The 21,541-nt window shown below is 37.2% G+C and overlaps 1 protein-coding gene across 1 annotated transcript in view; it reads right to left on the bottom strand.

Annotated features, from left to right (window-relative positions):
* ubtd2 (ubiquitin domain containing 2) overlaps positions 1 to 9,045 on the bottom strand; it is a 29,799-nt gene extending 20,754 nt beyond the window's left edge. Inside the window, exon 1 of the mRNA XM_081390339.1 lies at positions 8,741 to 9,045. Coding sequence (XP_081246465.1) covers positions 8,741 to 8,942 — 202 coding nt within the window. The 5' untranslated portion in view covers positions 8,943 to 9,045. The remainder of the gene's footprint in view (positions 1 to 8,740) is intronic.
* Between the last annotated feature and the right edge of the window lie 12,496 nt (positions 9,046 to 21,541).

Raw genomic sequence — 21,541 nt, 5'->3', positions numbered from 1 at the left:
AAAATGTGTTTTATGTGGACAGATCAATACAGTACAAAGAGCGTTAAAAAAAAAAAATTAGGATGTTGGAAAATAACAATGTCTTTTCTGTTAACCAAATGCTTTTTAATCTTCGCTTTTGCTTGAATGCAAATGAACAAGTGTGCCGTTATTTGTTGCGTAGTGACGTGTGTGTTCAAGTAAGCCAGATATGCGCAGATTCTGCGCAATACGCTGTATTTAATATAATATGATGACTCACGAGTTGAGTATTTGTGCTTAATCTGTGCAGATTTGGCTTTCACAAACTTCCCCAACAAAACAATGAGTAACATGCCAAATTGGCTAGTGATTTGACAGCGTTGCCCGCCGCATTTAATTTTTACCCGCATTTGGCGGGTTGACGGTTGTTAATTTCAAACCCTGATAATAAATGCAAAATGTGTAGTATGTGTAGTATAAAAATGTGTAGTGTGGGTATTATTAGTGATGCACCGACATTAATAATTAATTTAATAATTAATGAACTAATCAAATGTATTTACTGTTATGTATGTTATGTATTTACTGTATGTACTGTTTCTCTCAACATAACTTCTGATGTTCATTCTGTTGTAGCTTATTCATGTTGTGCACACGAAATAGACACTGACACAGTCAAAATGTGCAATCAGAGATTTAATTAAATGCAAGCGGCAACCTCCCCGTCTCTCTCTTGAAACCAACACGGAAGTGAGTTAAACTGCAATTCATTGACTGGCCGCTTGGCCTGGCTGCAGAAGTGAGTCAAATCTGTATCTCCCTCATGTTAAAATTACCAACTTTACAACAGAAAAAAATATGTTTACAGCCTGGATCTCTATGTGGCTTTGGTCTATAAAGCTAATTTTGCCCTTCATAACAACTGTGAGGGGGGTGAATTATTTTATAACTCGTCCGTTTAGTTGATTAATATTTAAATTTAAGGGTGTGGCCAGTGGCCCCTTGAGTGACAGATGGATTGCCGCTGTCAGTGCTAGCCGTTTGTCTGCTGTTTACTAGCCGTCACTTCACCTCAGCAATGTTAGCTGCTGAACTTGCCATCTCTGCAGTGTTTGTGCTTTTTTTCGGGATTATTTCATACAATTTAATACTTGGGTACAAAGCCCACGTCTTTGGATTCCGTCGTTATCGTTCGAGAGAACAACCAGCGCTGTATTTCAGTTGTTTTCCTCCGTGAACCTGCACTAATGGATGTCTGACAATTTCGTTGCTTTTTGGGGTTTTCAAATTTAAAACGTCAATAAATGCTCGTTCGTTCTGCTCTCACGGAACAGATGGATTATAATATGCTTATGTACCGTCAGATGAAATCATGCAGGCGTCGGCGCTTTCTCCGTCCATGCAATAAATGCACATGAATGAGCGCAGATTTTCTAGCGCATTTACTTGCACTTAAAAGGCAATATATCTGTGGTTTAACCCATTTGAGAGACGGCCAAAATCAGAATTTAAAATGGACTGAATAAGCTCTCTACGAACTTGAGCAATGCCGCGCTGACGGACCATGAAAGAGTGACGGACATGTATGCACATAAATCACTGTTACACACAAACAACACTCTCGAAGTAATACTGTCTCACTTGTAGCCATGTCTTTTAAATATTATAATATTTCGAAGGGCAAAAATAGGAACGTTTAATTGGCTTTACATCATCAGCTAACTCGATCACGTCGAGCTATGTGATTTCAGATAGCCAGGCCAGGCTCCTCAGCTCCACTCACGCCCCGCCTGTTTGTCTATTTTCTGTTATCCGGGAGTGACGCAAGGCCAAGATGGCGACGGCCGGCTCCGCCCACTTTAGGCTTCAAAAATGCTCTTCAGAAACCTACGGGTGACGTCACAGACACTACGTCCATATTTTTTTACAGTCTATGATTAAATGTCACCGTTTTTGGTCAGTGATTCCTGCCCTCCAAAACGGTTTCGGTTAATTGTCGACCTGTGATTTTTTTAAAGACTGATGGCCGATAAAGCCGATATTTATGATATGAGGAATCTTTAAAAAAAACAGAGATTTTGGCTTGTGAAGTCGGAGTGCGCGCTGTTATATAATCTCCTTTGTATGACGTCAGATTGTGCGCCACTATCTCCTTTGTTTACATGAGGCGAGTCTGCGCAAATGGCAGACGTAGCCAAAATTGTGCTAACAGGGATTGTATACATATACATATACATATACATATACATGCACAGATCAGGTACAGTTAGGGTTATATCGCCACCTGTTGGTTTGGCATGCTCCTGAAAGTGCTTTATAGCGTGTTTTTGCATTTTCATGTTGACAGAGAATTTTTTTTTTTTTTTTTACAGAGGTAAAATACCCGTGTACGTGTGGACTAGGCATTACTGACCTGCAAGTTAGAACCCATTCCTGCATACCAAGTGAGATCCAATAAATATTGTGGGTGATTCAAATATGCATCCCAAATCATAGTACTTTGCAAATGTGTCAAAGAGTGGGTAATCTTTACTTTAGAGTAAAATTACCAAAATCACTTGAACACACAAATTAAACTAAACATGGCAGTGACATAAGGCAATTTAAGTTTAATGCTAACATTTATACACACTGTAAGCAACAAAAAGGGTCTGTGAAATCAGGACACAATTCTATGAGACTGGTGTTGGTAGTACACCAATACTACAGTACAACCCCTAAGTGCATACTGCACAGTTTAAGTAGGCCAACACCAGGCTGCAGGTCATGAATGTCTTCGGAATTATTTCCCCATAATTCCTTTACAAGAGAAGTAAACTTGTGGAGAACTGCAATAAGACTGCATGTGGTCACCTGATGTAGACCATAGTGGTCTCACTTAAAATATAGTGAAAATAACAAAACCTAACAAGACTCATTTACAAGAGTTTAAAACACCTGAGAGGTATTTGGACAGGCCTGTTTCACCTAAACACAAACAAATCCTTATAGTTTTTATAGAGTGAAACTAACAGCGCAGCAAAACTCTGGAGACCGCAGATTCAACCTAGTTTTTCTGCAGGATTGTGGATTTCATTTTCACAAGAATCCCAAACGAGGACCATCTGGATTAAGCTCCAAAAGGAGAACATTTCGTGATGGCATGTGTGTGCGTGTAAAAAGCATCCTTGGGTGCAAGCGCAACACGATTTTCCTCTTATTCGACTGCCGAAATCTTTCGTTTCATCCTCGTTTTTCTTTTTAATCCTTTCCTTCGTTCCTCCCCCAACTCAAAGTCAGCATCAAAAGCCCATTAGAGAAACCGTAGCCACCACACACACCCCCCCCCATAAAAACACAGAGAAACAGACTTCATCCGTATGGTATTTAATACTGTATGTACTTCCCATCAGGCCGGTCGGCCACAGGACACTCTGAGAAGCATTTGTGCGAGGGCGTGCAGACATCTGGGAACTATCGGCACTGCCAGGCCTCCACACGGGAGGGAGTGAGAGCCGCTGATACACAAATGTGCAGAGAGAGGGAACGAAGGGAGAAAGGGTGAGACAAAAGAAAAGCCAGACGCAATTAAGTCTACAACATCGACCGAGGAGAACGGCCTTGTCGAGTCTCGGGCAGGACTCCATGCAGGGTGTCAATAATTCAATGGCGACTGGCAGAAGCTTTGTGTCTTGTAGAGAAAATCATCCGTCATTCGGTTTCTCTCAAGATGCATCATGTACGGCGGAAGATAAAATGATGGCAGTGGAAAGAAAGCGATGGTTCTCCTTTCAAAGGCCACGTTCAAGTAGCCTACATATGTCAGGATCACATGACAGATGGGTCGAATCGCACAACCTCTGATCGGTCCTGGAAAGGCGTCTCGAATCTCTGCGAGTCTCCGGAGATGAATACCCATCTTCATCTCGGGTTCCACCTCTTCTCAGAATGAGAGAACTGTCCTCTCAAGGGCAAATTCAGGGAGAGACTGCATTTCCTCATTTGATTCTTAACAATACAATGTATACCCGGCCAATATTAGAGATTTTACAATTAGATTAACTTTGCTAAAGCTCACTTAAAGTTAATAAATGTTTCTTTCTCATAAATGCTGTGACTCCTAAATTTCCTTGTAGCATTGAAAATGATTTATTTTTGTTTTCAATGTAAATGATTTAGAAAAAAATGCTATATAACATTTTTATTGGGGGAGTTGGCGGAGATGAATTCCATTCGCGCCACTTTTATGTATATCGGACGAATATCTTTAGTTGTTGCATCACATCTTGCAAAGTACACAGAACGGCAAACTCAAAACATACTGCATGCCATCATCATGTGACATGACTGACCAGGCTCAACCCTGCTTAGCTTCAGTGGGAAACCAGTTTGGGGCTACAAGGTGATATGGCCTACATTCATTCTATATAGAAAGTACTTTTTAATGTCCATGAAGTAATTACTTATTCAAAATAAGTACCTACTCAAGAGAGTATGCAATTTCGAAAGCAGCCAATGCTTCCCTGCGGCCGCCATTGACGAAATTTCCTGCAATCTATATTGTTTTCACTGTTATACGGTAGGGGGCGCTATATATATATATATATATATATATATATATATATATAATTATATTGCATATAATTCAAAACTACCTAACGTTACCGAATGAAATGTCCAGCCAGGACGAGCTATAGGACTGTGCAAACTTTGAGGGTGTTGATGTTTTGATCATTGTTCTGAATCCCATCCAAACATAGTCAAAACTTGATTTTTGACAGCTTTTTGTTCAAAATGTTGCTTTTTAATTAAACAAATGTTGATAAAAAAAGAATGCAGGAATAAAGCTAGAATAAAATGTTCTTTGTTATTGCTGATGATATATTTAATGATCCGATACAATATATTCTGGGGGCCATGATAGTTTTCTGAAAATGCTCAAAAATGCAGTCGGTGGCTGGCAACTTTTTTAAATGCTGGTGAGGAAACAGTTAAAGTAGATATTTTCTGAAATGTCTCAGTGTTGTAGTTGTTTTTTTTGTCCATTCAATGGAAGTCAAAGGGCTTAAATCCTGTCTGGTTCCCAACCTTCTTCAAAACCTTTTGTGTTCCGCAGAGTTCTGTTTGAAAAGACATGAGTGCAAGTAAATAATTTTTTATTTTGTGTGAAATATCTCTTTAACTATGGAAAACATCAATGTTTCAACACTTTCTGCCATAGAGTTCACATTTTCTGCACTGCCTGAAATGCCCTTGCAAATGCCTCTGAATAACTTCCAGCTGTCTTGAATTCTCTGTTTGCTGGCCAACAATAAAACATCTTCTAACATGAAAGGAATTCTGGGAAACTAATGGCAAGCTGTCTGGGTTATTAACATAGGCAGGTATGGGTCACTTCACAGAGAACATCTGTAAGCCAATAGCTCGCGTTTCTGAATTCATATTTCACTGTAATTAAAAACAAAGGCCCGGGGCATATTCATGCCAACAAAATTTATATGTCAGAGACGAACGATTTTTTTATCCTTACATCCTCCACATTCATTTAAGGGTATAAAGGAGAAACCTAAACATTATCATTAAAGGAAGCAGGCCAAGATGTCAGGCCTACTCCACGTTCCACATTCATCTCCATGACGACCCAATGGTCCAGGTGAAGCGCGGCCTGGCATGAGGACTCCTGTGCCTGCTTGGAGAACTCGAACACTGCATAATGCAAGACAGACAAGGCACTCAAGTTTCACCTCACAAACAGCTCTAAAAACACCTGGCATGAGCAGCGAACAGACTGCTGACACAGTGTTACGATGACAAAAATATCTGAGTGATAATGTATGAATGCTTAATAACTTTCTGTTAAAAACAGAGTTGGCTTTTGGAACAAACCCTTAACCCTTAGTATTAGGGTGCATTGCGTTCACACTTGTAGTTTGGTTTTGGTTTTGATCCGGATCATAAAAGAAAATGGTTCGCTTTGAGTTCACTCAACATTTTTAACACTGAGATATAAAACAAAACTGTACAGAACTGTAATGGGCAACATAGCTCCTATGACGAGATGCACACGAAACAGGAGCGTTTGAAAGCGGCGTCGCCATCTATCAGCGGATATATTAGGGATCCGTTGATAGACGCCTGCTTTCAAACACTTCCGTGTGCATCTAAGCGCTCGGTGAAGAGCGTCAAAGATGTCATTGTAGCCAATCACAGACATATATGTTGAATGCGTCAACACAATGGCCAATCAGAGGTGTTTAAGAATCCGTTCAACAGCGTTCAAAATGCTAAAAGGAAATGCTGGTATCGTCACATTTTTACATTTCAGTACCAACTTGGTACCGAAGTTGGGACATTTTGACAACTCTATTACAATAAAAGTGTGGTTATTTTATTTTATTGGCTTGTATTTTTTTTTTAATTCAGATTCAATCAAATTGAATTTAATTAAAAAGCTTAATATTACTAATTATTTTTCATTCCGGTGCCGTACATACTGCATATAATTTTTGTAAATGCGGTTGTCACTACCTGCATTTTTCGGGAGTTAGGCCTAATTTGGTAGTAGAATAAGGTTGTCACTCCTGTAAATTACTGAGCTGTGTATGTAAAGAACAGGATTTAAGCACTTCACTACACTAATTTACAACCAAATATAGCTGCAGTGTGTACGTGGCTAAAGTAAACTACATATTCAACCCAAACTTTGCTATTAATTCTTTGAACCATTAGCAATTCCTTGTGGCACAACTACCTCCATCCCCAAGGAGCTGTTAAATTGCTGACATCCAAATCAAGCGCCGTGAGCTGTGGAAAATTAGCAGCCATTAAGCCCGCAGGTAACTGTCAATTTCAGGAACTGTTCAGGGTTTCATCTAAGGGTGCCGCTCTCATTACAATAATGCCACATGATGAGTAATTTAGTCCCATAGGCTTTGTTCTAGAAGCTATTTTTGTTCACTATATGAGAGCCTGGAAGAGAAAAGCAGTTGCTGACATCTTATATATTGTTTTATATATCATCCATATTTTGATTTGGCACAAAGCGTGATATCAGCACTTCTCCGAAACAAAAACACGAGTTTGATTGTGACAAGCAGGAAATCACGAGTGTCTAAACTATTAACAAACACAGAAGACTTCGATTGTTGTGATTAAATAAAATTCTTTTTTGTGGTTTTTAATCCATGCATGTTATATCTGAGGCAATTTAGCATACTATATGCTATTGTACTACAGTCTATTGTAGACTTTCTCTTCCAGCAATAAATATCAGTGAGTCATTTGGCACTGTGTGATCATTAATTTTGTCTGAACTGGTCAAGGTTTGGCTGGTTAACAACAAAATCAGAATTGTTTTGTTCATATGTGAGAGATGACAGTGTGAACAGCACAAACCACATGGAAACTGATCTTTTCAATTCCGATTTGTGCCACTTCCATATGTGGTCCTAAATCCGAGACAGGTCGGATGTGTTGCAATGCGAACTCAGTCTGAACGGTCATATCGGAATTCATGTGAGTTTTAAAGTCACTCTAGAGCACCAATTGTCACTTCAAAGATTTTACATACCCAAAGTTATCAAGACAGTTGGTAAAGGTAGTCTGTGAAAGGATAGTGATGTGACAGAACTTACAAGTATTACAGTGACAGCTCTATATACAAGCAAAACATTTCGGCTCTGCTATCTTTTTCATGTCCTCGTCTTTGTTTTGTATTTTATATCGCCTAATGCCTACGCATAAATTCGCTGGCTTCCATGGCAGATCATATTATAAATAAATATGTAATTGCTTACTTTAATGTTATCTGTGTTTACATGCGTATGACAGCTTGCTGCGCGACGTCTTTTTTATTATTATTTCGCATGCAGGTCAGTCAGGACCAAGATCTGTTCACACTGGAATCTGATAATGACCACATTTAAAACAACATGAAAAGCTATACAATTTTATTTATTTTTTTTACATATTAAATATATCGGAGTAATAAATCGGATTTGAGCAATAGGCCTCGAAGTGTGAACGTAACCTTAGTTGCTCCGCTCCATTCATATCATACGTTCCAAAAATTCTTGAGTCACAAAAATTGTTTCTTTTGAAATTATTTCTGAAACTGTATGAAAGTATTTTTGTTGGAGAAGAAAATAAACAATTTAACTAGCCAATTTTTGAAACGAAAGTTATATAAGTTGTATAAAAGCAATATCACACTCTCCATCGTGCTGTTGGTCTGAATATCAGCACGGCCTTGTCCTTAATGGCCAAATCACAGCCATGCAGATATTCAGTACAACAGCACTCCTGAGTGTGAGATTACTTGAATAAACAATGCTTGAAACCAAATGGTTTGCATTAAACAAGATAAAGATAAGGATGGAGAATAACCATAAGAGAATAAAGAATTTGTGCATTCCAAGGCAAAACCATGACCCACATTTTACTAAAAAGAACAGAAACACATCCACACTAGCCATGAAGCTAACACTCTCTTTATATTTAACACACAGCTAAAGCTAACCAGCTAGTAGGAAGGTGTTATATGCAAAAACGACTCAATGCACAAAGACAAAGAGCGGTGGGGGAGAATTAAGAAAATATTTGCATAATCACAAAATCACAATCTTAATTGTCCCTACAGCCAGGCGCGTGTCCGAGAGGAGCGATCGAGCCTTACAAAGCGACGCAAAACCCAGCACGATGTTTCAAGGCACTAACAAGCCGAGAAGGAGACAAGGGAAGCAACGCAGACCCAAAAAAGCACAAATTTACTCTCATTTCCTGGGTATGCTTCATTTCTTACCTCCGGTTCCGTCCGAGTTTTCGTTTAAACTGCCTGAAGAATCATGATGACTGCCCACACAGCCACCCATGGATGTTTTCATGCGCCTCTTCCCCCCGCGGACCCGCTCTGGTTCGGTTTCCCCCCGTCCTCTCTCTCTCTGCTGGGATAGAGATTGACAGGGCGCGGGCATCAGCTGGAGAGAGGCGGGGTGGGTGTACATGCACACGCGGCTGTGACTCAAAACCTAGTGTGCTGCCTTTTCACAGAACCAATCGAGACGCGCATATTATGAGGTTCCAAAATGCTATCTAGCTAGGCCGCTCACTAGGTTTTGGGACGCGGCCAATGTGATCGTCTCTAGTGCATTCACGAGTCTTACCTGAACTGGAGGTCTTGGATGTTGTTGGACACGTTAGACAGAATTTATTTATTTCTTATGTAAAGTTTTCCACATTTTATAAGGGGCAGCCGCGGTCTTTAAATTACCAATTCAATTTGACATGTAAAATCAAAGCACTTTTTCCTCCTTCAATTAAAACAATTGAAGGAGGAAAAAAGATAGGGTAGAGTGGGGGAAAACGCGCCCTTGGGATAAAAGGCCCCCATACTGTTTTCCCAAATTAACTACTAGATGGTTAAGATACGTTTTTGTTGTTGTTATGGACTACGTTGTCAAGAGTAATGTAGAAGTTTTCGCTGGCGACGGATTTCACGTTAAGTGATCTAATTTGCAGCAGTAAGAAAAATAGTGTTATATAGTGTTTTAAAAAATACATTTTAAAGCATGCTTTTATGCAGAACATTACAGTTCTATATTGTATAAGAATAGTAAGGCCTGTAGTAGTTAGGGAGTAGGCTATGTTAAATATAAATATAAATATAAATATTTTCAGAATGACACTTTTTTTTCAAACCTAGTCTGTGGGGTAAAACGCCACAGAATAACACATTTTAAAAGATGACTTTTTATCTCACAATTGCAAGTTTACATCTCGTAATTCTGAAGAATTTTTCTATTTCTATTTAAGAATTCTATTTCTCAGAATTGCGAGATATAAAGTCAGAATTGCGTGAATAAATTCGCAATTGTGTGTTATAAAGTCAGAATTGCAAGTTATAAATTCACAATAGCGAGAAATAAGCTATTCAGACTTTTTTTCTCGCAATTGCGAGTTTATATCTTGCAATTTTGACTTTATTATTTTTTATTTTATAATATTTTCATTTTTTGACAATAAACATGCCAGAATGAGAACATGAAAACACGACTGAAATCAACTACCCACCTACCACCTCACCCCTGACCCACCTCGTGGTCTCTTTACAATGGGGTACATAATGGATACTACGGAAGCGTATTGCATTCACTTGAGGAAAAAAATCTACTCTGTTTTTCTGAATTAATGAGTTAATTATCTCAGAATTACGAGATAATTTTTCATGAATATAAAGTTTTTGCTCTGTTTTTCTGAATTAATAACTTAATTATCTCAGAATTCTGAGAATTTTTTCTTGAAATAAAAATATTTGCTCTGTTTTTCTGAATTAATGACTTAAAGCCCATGTTGCAGGTTTTTTTATTTTTTTAATATAACCTTGTATGAAAATACCATATGAAAAGTAAATTCTGAGATAATTAAGTCGTTAATTCAGAAAAACAGAACAAAATATTTTTTATGAAAAATGATCTCATAATTCTGAGATAATTAAGTCATTAATTCAGAAAAACAGAGCAAAAAAAAATTATTCATGAAAAATTATCTCGTAATTCTGAGATAATTAACTCGTTAATTCAGAAAAACATAGCAAAAAGAAAAATTCATGAAAAATTATCTTGTAATTCAGAGATAATTAACTCGTTAATTCAGAAAAACAGAGTCGATTTTTTTCCTCAAGTGAATGCAATACGCTTCCGTAGGATACAGCCACAGGAATGCTAAAATATAAAGACATTAAAAAAAAAAAAAAAAAAAACGAAGTGGGATAAAGTGTTAAGATATTCAATCTGAGTCCTGATCATTGCTTTGCACAATATACTTGGTTGGAGACCATCTCAGCAGCTAGTCCAGATTTTTAATGTTGAAATTTGTACTGAGTTCACCTGAGCCCCTGGATATTTCTAACATTACAATGTCCCGAAGTTGAATCAACCACTTGAATATATCCAGGGTGTGTGGTTGGAGCCAGTGTTGAGCTATCAGTTTTTTTTTGCAGACATTAAACCGGCCAGCCAGACAATTTTTTGCAGTTTAGAGAAATCAAACTGAGAATCATCATTCAGTAATAATACACAGGTATCGGATATTCAATGATTTTCGATAAGATAGCACATACCTCAATCCAAAAAATGTTAACCTTTTCACATTCCCACATCATATGGAAAAAGGATCCAAGTTGTTGGTCAGGACATTTATCACAAAAGGGACTAAAGGAGGAGTCAATACGATGTCTTTTGAGTGGGGTCCAATAAGTTCTGTGACACAAGACATAATGAATCAGTTGATGATTAGGATTCAAAATGTTCTACCATACTCTTCCCCAGTGCGTGACATCCGTCTCTTTCCCATGTGTGCTGTATAGCCTCAAAGGCTTTCCCATACATCAATGAAGTGAAGTGACTAGAAGAGGACAACTCAAACCAATAAGCAATGATCGGGAGTGTGGGAAGTGTTTCCCCCCAGGGCACCCCACAGGCCTTCATGGCCGACCTTAGGCACAAATATAAAAACAGAGAAGGGGTTCTGTTCCATACCGCAAGCTTAACATGTGTTTAGGACCAGCAATATCTTTCAATGTATAAATGCCCTTCTGCATCCAGTCTCTAGAGAAAAATGGTGTACCTCCCGAATGGATATTACAGTTTTTCTCAGTCGCTTTGGTCCATTTCTCACATCACTATTTACATTTGCACAACAGTTAATGCAGTTCTCAAAACAATTAGTACAAACTGCAAAACCTAGTTGATAACCTGCAAAAGCGTGTCACTTGCTCAAAATGAATAGCTCATTCCTCAAAAGCAAGTATTCATGTCAATGAAAGTGTCAGTGTCATCAAGATGAAAAGTCCTAACACCATTGTTTATGAACAAGATAGTCAAATGGCTTTGTCATGTTTTCATTATGACAGTTTACTCTGTAAATGTTTTCCAATGCAAAAAAGTCAGATCTTGGTGACACTACCTGAAAATGCTCAAGACAGCACTATATACTATTTGCACAGCCATTTGAAAAATACAGTAAAGTTACTCATTACTGTATTTAGTGAGGTAACTGAGTAAGACACTGAATATGTATGTTTCACATTTTTACTGCATATGCTCTTTGCAATTCTAATTTGTTCACAGCATTGTGCAAAAGACAAAATACACCATTATTTACAACAGACATAAACTCCCTTTGGGTAGAGCTGTGCACAACTGTAAACAATATTGCAGTACATATTGGAACTGAACATACAACATACATAGTACTGTAGTACTGCATTCATGCACATCCAGACATTCCTCATCAGTGAAAGCTAAGATTCACCTGAGAGAAATTGTTCAATTTAGGAGACATTTTCAAAAAAAAAAGATTAAAAAAAATGTGTAAAATTCACTTGACAGATTTTGACAACTAGTTCAACATTTTTGTATGTAATGACTCAAGCATTGAAATGAGGACTATTAGTTTTATATATTCAGCATTCACAAGTATAGTTAATTTTGACTGACATGACATAAGCAAATGATAATGTTATAAAACAGCAGAGAGTTGTATGAAAGCAATTGATGCATGTCCAAAAGCATTTGCAATTTGTTGGAAGGAATGAGAAACTGCTACTATGATGTGCACAAATGACTAAATGTTGTGGAGGTTGAACTAACTGTTGTGCAAATGTAAATAGCGATGTGAGAAATGCACCAAAGCGACTGAGAAAAACTGTATTATTATACCAAATGGGCATGCCAAATATGTGATACTGAATCAATTTTTCCATAAGTTTAAAATTGACCACTGTGTTGACCATGATTGGACCAAAAGCTTGCATACATTGCTTGATGTTTAGCCTAGAGAACAGTATATCTTGTAACCTGTGTTTGCCTGCTAAGCTCTCCTCTATCTCTCTCCAAGGAACCCTAGAGAGCGGGTCGAGCCAATCCTTATTGAATTTTATTTGAGAGGCCCTATGATACAATTTGAAATTCAGAAGCGCTAATCCTCCATTATGTTTTGCACACTGGAGTGTTTCAAATTTCAATCTGGGTTGCTTGCCATTCCAGATGAATTTACGAATTTTAGAATTGAGTTTGTGCTAAAAAAGATTTAGGTTTAGGTAATGGAATCATGGAACTGAGAAAATTGATCCGTGGCAAAACATTCATTTTAACACTCGCTATTCTGGCATGTAATGATAGTGGCAACAAGGTCCATTTTTGGAGATCTTGTTCAAACCTAGTTAGAATTTGTAGATAGCTGGCATCAGGTATACCATGGAGGAAGGAATGAACAATAATGCCTAAGTAACTTATTGAAGTTTTTATGGAAATATTGCATGGTAGTCTAACTTTCTTAGCCATACCATTAAGTGGAAGCAAAGAGAATTTATCCCAATTAATTTTGTACCCAGAGAGCATTCTGAACTTTTCAAATACCTTCAGTATCTGGGGTGGACTAATGAATTCAGATACCGCTGTAGTCGCAAGGCCAGAATTCTGGCATATCGGTGTTTAGCAAACTAATGGGTCTGTAGTTTGCACAATCCGAATGATCTTTCCCTTTTGTGGGTGGCGTATTCATGTGGGTGAAAGGCCCCAACCTCTACTGCCGCGTGGATGACCGTCAGGAAGACAGGGCTGAGTAGATCAAAATATTCAAGAAATAAGTCTGCCGGGATCTCATCTAAGCCTGGCGCTTTGCCTTTCTTATAGCACCCTGTAACGTCCCTTTAAGTTCCTCCAAAGTAACTGGCTGTCCTAAAAATTTTTCGACTAAGTCGAGGTAGAGTAAGAGATTTCAAAAAGGCAGTACAACTTGGACTTGTGGGATTAAGTTCGGATGTATAGAGTTTAGAAAAGAAATCAGAAAATGAGGAGTTAATTTCTTTGCTATTCCTAACCAGTCCTTTAGAAGGGTGCTTAATTTTTTCAATGTAGGCTTTCGCCTGATTTTGCTTCAATCTTAAGGCTAAAAGTTTGCTAGGTCTGGCACCACTGAAGTAATACTGTCTGGTTCTGTGAATCACAAATTCTGCTTTCCTTCTCGTTCAATTCAGCTTTAAGGGTCTTAAAATGTGAATGAGAGAATGAAGATTTTAGTGACAATTCAAGTGGTTGACATTCTTTTTCGAAATGGTCAATTCTCTGATTCTGCGTCTTTTTTCCATTAGTGGCAAAGACTAGAAATCTTTCATAAAACCTTTCGTAGCTTCCCAGACAAATATAGGGTCTTCAACCAATGAAAGAAATTCATACAGACCGGCTTTGAAGTCTTCATCGAACTGGTTGTTCTGTAAAAGAGAGATATTAAAACGCCACCGCGGAGATCTTTCAACAAATGGAGAACATTCAAATTCTGCCATTAAAGATTTGTGATCTGCAAGAATGGCATTGTCTGGTCAAAAGAGTTCAAAAGTTCCTTGGAGCACAGTAGATAGTCTATTCTTGAATAAGAGAGATGCCGTGTTGAGAAAAAGGTATAGTTTCTTCTCAAGGGGTTCCCAGATCTCCAAACATCGACCAAATTCAGCACTTTTAGATCATTAAGCGCAGTCGAGGAATTGAGCTGAACTTGACTGCAGGAGGAAGATCTATCCAATACAGGATGTATCACCGCATTCATATCCCCTCCGATAATCAGAGAATAGTCTATCAATGAAAGCAAGTGATTAGTTACATGTAGGTAAAAAATAGCCTCAAATATTGTAGGGGCATAGATTAATACAATTGCTATTTTCTTCCCCTTAATGTTTGTACATAAATATGCAAGCCTGCCAGATTGATCTTTACTTTCTCTGTCAATCTTGAGGTTACAGTTACGAGAAATCAAAACAATTGTACCTTTAGCTTTAGTGTTATCAGTAGAAAAGGCTGTAACTCTATAAAATGTATTCTGTAATCTTTGAACGTCTGCTCTCTTTAGATGTGTTTCCTGAATTACAGCGATATCAGTCGCTTTCCTGCGCAAGTAGATCAAGAATGTGTCTCTCTTATTCGGACTGTTAAGTCCTCTGATATTGAGCGATATAATTTGAAATGTATCCATAATCGAATTAAAAAAGTGGTGCGAATTTGAATACGTTTTGCAAAACCAAAATATATCTGCTTGATCTGTGACGAAACTAAAACATTGTAAGAGATAAATAGAAATAACATGAACAAAAAAACCCAATCAGAGACCGCAAAATCAACCCAACCCAACCCAACGTTATAAGGGCCCGTGACAGCATCCACCGTCGTTCACCAGAATGTCATCCACCCTCTTCCATTGAACATGAAGTACGTAGTATAACAAAGAGTATACATAGCATAAACAGTAGTGACAACCATATTTTATATAAAATAAATAAACAAAATATAAATGTTTGACAGATTTAGCCGGAGAGAGAGAGAGAGAGAGAGAGAGAGAGAGAGAGAGAGAGAGAGAGAGAGAGAGAGAGAGAGAGAGAGAGAGAGAGAGAGAGAGAGAGAGAGAGAGAGAGAGAGAGAAAGGAAAAAAAGCAATTTTGACTTCATAACACACAATTGCGACTTTATATCATGAAAAAAGTCAGAATTGTGAGAGAAAAAGGTGCAGTTTTTATTCTGTGGTGGAAACAAGCTTCTTCCCACTATCACTCTTGCATGGTCTGAACAATACATCCTTTGGTTTTCCATCAAATGTAATCTAACTAGGTGGTTGAATAAAAATATTTGTACTTATATGTTAAAATGACCTCAAGTTATCATCAGCTAGCTAGTTAGCTAGCCAGTTAGCATCAGCTAACAATATTTCACAAATAGGCTGATTTTCAGCATGGCTCATTCATAAATATTCATATCTACTGTTATTTTGGCTTTTCTTTTGAATTTAAAGCTAAAACTGCTAGTATTCTGATTTTGCTGTAAATGTATAAAGCAAACTGCTTTGTCAGAGTGACAGATGGTACAAATTTTACTTGGTACAAATGACATTTTTGTTAAAAATCTAATAACATGAACACTCTGGACATTTTTCATACTTGGTTTATAATTTATGTCATTGTCATTGTACAAATTTCACTGGTTTCCAATAGGCCTACTCATATGCGATAGATAGTGTAATACGGGTGACACGTTGTGTAGACTAAAATAAATTGTGCTTGGTATAGTTCAAACTTAATTTCAGTTAAATGATTTCTAGACGTAACGTTTGAAAAGGCCAATAAAAACTGTTTTGATTTGTCGAACATTTTGATTTGTTGAACATCATTTCATTTCTGTCCATATGTGATATTTTATAGTTCTGATGACTTTACCCTTAAATTATGGAAAGGAGTAATCCAATCTGGTATACAAAAAAAACATGATGAATATGATTTGAGATAAATTGATTAGGCTATCGTAATGATATTTGTTAATGATTATTTGATATTCAAATCTGTTGTATTAGATAATTTACTATATAGCTTCGTTATAAATTACCAAGTCCTCCAGACTGCATATAAAGAGCACGTTCATGATTTATTAATAGCAGTACATAATCACACATCCTTCTCTGAGTCTCCCTTTGACTCCCATAAATTCCAGCAATTGACTCTTGAGATCACATATTATATTTCAAACAAAATCATGTTCATTATGATTTTGTTCATTATCATAAACGGGTTCATACTGAGTCAAAAGTTTTCAATCAGCACTTTATGATGCCTATAAAGACTCAACACAGGGTGGCAGCACTCCACCAGAAGAGATTTTTATGAACAAACGCCATTGGAAGAGCTGCTGAAATTGTATTCAACATTAATATTGTTCTTTTATATTATTTATTGTGAAGCTGCTTTGAAACAATCTTTACTGTATAAAGTGATAGGCCTATATAAATAAATGTGACTTGACTTGACTTGAAAATAGATATGAACTTGCATTTCTTATAAGTACTTTGGGGGGACTGTATGTACTAGAGTTATGAATATGTTGCCTGGTTTATTTATAAAAAGCTGGAATGCAGTCCATTATTAACTATCTATACTCAAATTATTTTAATAATTTTTAAAGAAACGTAATTTACTATTATTTATAAACCAATCATATGCTTGAAATCCCATCTAGAGTCTAATGTGTAAAAGTATATTATTGTGAAAATATGGGTTATGTATTCATTAACAGTTGTCTTCTTAGCTTACTCATTATATTTGTCTATGGCTGTTATGTTTTATTTTTAACCATTTGCGTTTTAATTTTATAAAGTCCCAGGGTTCTGTTTTATTAAGATGTAATGTGAATTGATTTGTATGAATTATTTGTTACCAAGCCTTTGAGGCTCGTTGTTAAAGGTCTGTGTGGTAAACGTGTTATGAACCAAGGTGTTTCAAATAAAATAAATACATATAATGTGAAATAACAAAACATTTAAGCTTCCATTTGGTTTACAATGAACAGCACTGAACAGCATTAATAAAGATGATTATTGATATATTGATGTACGTATTGATTCACTTCTTATAAATTAAACATACATGTGTGTTCAGTTTTAATTAGTCCAAATATGCCTTTTTAGTTTTTTAAATAACCTTTAATTGTTGATGAACCTGGTGAGTAAATGAAGTTTGATCAATAACATAAATTAGTGGGTGGACCAGGGGTTGAGTTACCCTTTAATAAAATGTGACAATGAACATATCTATGAAAATAAACAGGTTTACAGTCCATTTTTACACTTAAGCATCTATTAAAGGTATAGCGGAGGATGTTTTACTTCCTGGTGGGTAGTGTAAACTATTGGTCCTCCTAATTGTCAATCATTCTGGTGAATCAATCAAACTTTTCAAAAAGTGGAGAGGGCGGGTCTTATCTAAAATTTGGAAAGATCCTCCGCTATACCTTTAAGTCCAGGACATTTGCTTATAGACTGCAGTACAGTAAGTAGTTAAATGGGGGTTCGTTTTATAATACAGCAACTGATTTATCTGATGTTATTTCATAATGTGATCCATAGAGAAGAAAACAACCAGACCAGTTCAGAACAAGTCGTGTTCCCTTCAGGGTTTTCATTAATGATGCTGTGCTCACATATTCTGACAGGCCCGTTCCTGGTCTTTTGCTTTTGTGTGTAGGCTGAACACCTGCTGGCAATGTGGAAAGCATTTACCACTCTTCTTTCAGGGCCATTCAGACTGATCTAAAAACAGTTCATTCCGGAGATGAGTCAAATTATCTTCAGGGTGATGTGAAGAGTCTCTTAAATGTGTGCTTCTTTCTTTTCCGCGCCTTGCTTCCATGGTCTTGATTCATTCATTTGCCATCTGACGAATCCTTTCGTTCACTCTTTAATTCAGTCTTTCTTTCATGTTTTTTTTTTTTGTTTTTTTTTGGTTTCAAAATAGCTTGCTACACCTGAAAGTAGAAAATGAGGTAGAAAATTGCATGTCATTCACAACACAACTGAATAAAATACTAAGAATGGGAATTCATTTATAAGCCTCAAATTATATATATGTATTTAGCAAATCTCCAGATAGATAAGAAATATTACATTATAATGTAGTAATGTGCTATTACAGTGTTGCTTGTTTATGATTTAATCAATTTACCCACTGCGCAATGTGACGTCGTAGTGACGTCATTTTCATGTAATTTTTGGACGTCCAAATTTGGTCCATTGAAGGGGTTGTTTTGTAACGCCAGGCGACGTCTTTTTTCGACGTCTTCCGCACGTCTTTTTTCGACGTCTTCCGCACGTCATTTTTCGACGTCTTCCGCACGTCATTTTTCGACGTCCATCCACAAAAGTTTGTTTACAATAAATCGCGCTCAGTGCTCTCAAACAAAACAGCGGCTTCTTACACACACACACACACACACACACACACACACACACACACACACACACACACACACACACACACACACACACACACACACACACACACACACACACACACACACACCTTGCTTTACCTGGGACTCGAACTCGTGATCATCTGCTCCACGTGCCAACGCTCTACTGTTTGAGCTACAGAGACAGTGAGATCATTTATGATTATCGCGTTTAGGCTAAAAATAGGTTCGGCGCTTGGATCACGAGCATCTTGCAGTACATTTAAAATATTTTAAATATAATATTTTAAATATTTTAAAAATATATTACATTTTAAATATAGCGATTTGGAAACGTGGATGGAGCAGTGAATAGGTTCATTGCACAGCAAAATGACACGACACACTCGCGTTTTGGAAAAGAGCTCTTCATTTGTAAATTAAAAAAATTATAATAATCATGTAAATTTCCTGCACCTGTCATAGTGGCCCCAAAAATTACCCAGTTCAGGTCCAATGTTGAACGTAAATATGACGTCCAAGTTGGGTCATGGTTTGACGTCCAAATAGTGGACCTAGTTTGGACGTCGAAAAAAATCACCCAGTTCAAAGGTCCAATGTTGAACGTCAATATGACGTCCAAGTTGGGTCATGGTTGGACGTCCAAATAGTGGACCTAGTTTGGACGTCGAAAAAAATCACCCAGTTCAAAGGTCCAATGTTGAACGTCAATATGACGTCCAAGTTGGGTCATGGTTGGACGTCCAAATAGTGGACCTATTTTGGACGTCGAAAAAAATTACCCAGTTCAAAGGTCCAATGTTGAACGTCTATATGACGTCCAAGTTGGGTCATGGTTGGACGTCCAAATAGTGGACCTAGTTTGGACGTCGAAAAAAATTACCCAGTTCAAAGGTCCAATGTTGAACGTCTATATGACGTCCAAGTTGGGTCATGGTTGGACGTCCAAATAGTGGACCTAGTTTGGACGTCGAATAGATGTCCAGAATTGGTCATGGACCGACGGACCCAATATAGACATGATCTGCACGTCTATCCGACGTCCAATGTTTAGTGGGTATGAAGCCAATGTAAAACAGAATTATTATATATTGTCTCGTAACATTTTAGCGTAACCAGATGTCATTTGAGATTGCATTTACAATAATTTATAAACCTTTAAAGAAAGATATGCTGTGTGCTACAAGGATGAGAAGTCTGCTGCAGAACTCACTTCATTGCAGGCTCTGCAAAAGTGTGTATCGAGGGTGCATGTCGGTCGAAAACACACTTCTGAAACCTAAAATGGCAACTGACTACACTTGTTGACTTCTTGATCACGCTCATGTGGTGGCCATTGTAAGTCCAAAAGTGTGCCAGTTGGGACAGGACCTATATTCCCAACTCCACTTCAAGGGAATATTAGACCACTGGATGGGGATTTCACTGACCAATCAGAATGGAGTATTCCAGAGAGCCAGTACATTATTGCCCGCCCACTTTTTCAGCGACTTCAGTCAGTATTTTTCTCATTCATTTTTTCCTATAAATTTTTTATTTATTTTTTATTTATAAGCCATGAACCAAATCAACAATCCTTTTATTTTAAGCAAAAAAGTAGCTGAAAATCAGACAAAAAGACACAAGTACATGACTACCTACTGTCATTAGTGAAGAAAAAACTACAATCCCATGAAGCATTGCGAACAGCATAATCAAATTTAAAACGATGGAGATATATAACTATTGAAATGTATTTAAATATTTAAAGATGTTGATTATATACATATAGAAACAATATATTTTAATATGCATATACCATATACATTTAAGTATGAGCATATGAGCTGATTCCAGTCTGAAAACGCATACTCGTTGAGGTACTTCTTTCAAATAAATAATTATTTTTCAACAGGTAAAAATACATAGTTCTAATAGCCTATATATTATGAATGTAATCCGCACATTCTACATCCGTCATTGTCATGTGACTATACCAGCACCATTCTATTGGAAACTTGCAAGAGCAGAGACATTACCAACCAAATATAAACACATCTTTATTCACCTCTGTTTCCACTATCAAATGATAACTGGAGAGCATCAAACATTTCTATTTACAATATGTTTTGCAGAGTTGAGCAATAAAGCCAATCACATACATATCTGTTGATTTCTTGAATGCAATGGCCAGTCAGAGGTGTTTAACTTAGCACTGCTCAGAAACGCTGGGGTTTTAAGTGGTGAGTGGTTTTCTATCATATAATTGTCTGTTGACAATTGAGCAGGACAAGATGTAAATATTTTTTTAAATGAACACTGCAAAAATGTAATGCATGATCACATACATCATGCTTATTATATTCTGAAGCAGTCGTGTCAGCGTACAGCTTTAAACCCTTACTTCCAACAAATCTCATGTTTGTCACGCGTTATGTTGCATACAAAGATGAGGGCAATTTGCCATCCTTGTTAAGCACAACATTACTAGAACATTGTGTGTTCAGTGAGATGGAGGAAGCTAATTAACCTCACCTCGTATAGTGTCTCGGAAGAGATTCAGTGTTTTATTCAACTATCTCTGCTTCCCATGTAGATGCTTGTTTGTAGTTTTGACTTGTCAAATATTATGTTTAGTTATTTTTATATTGACATAACTGAGTTTGAGCTGAGGCATATGTTTAATAGTTTAGAAGATAGCTCTACCTGACATTATCAGGTTTTAATCCAGCCTGACCATTATTTGATCGTTGTTGACATTCATGAACGAATCAGCCATGCATAACCGCAGGGGTAGGTTAATTCAGACAGTTCACAGGCAGGCTACTGAGAAAAGTCAATATCTT

This window comes from Scardinius erythrophthalmus (genome assembly GCF_964197995.2).
Source record: "Scardinius erythrophthalmus genome assembly, chromosome: 17".
Taxonomy (NCBI): domain Eukaryota; kingdom Metazoa; phylum Chordata; class Actinopteri; order Cypriniformes; family Leuciscidae; genus Scardinius; species Scardinius erythrophthalmus.
Note: the sequence above shows the minus strand (reverse complement) of the source record. Positions and strands in the feature narration are given on the sequence as shown.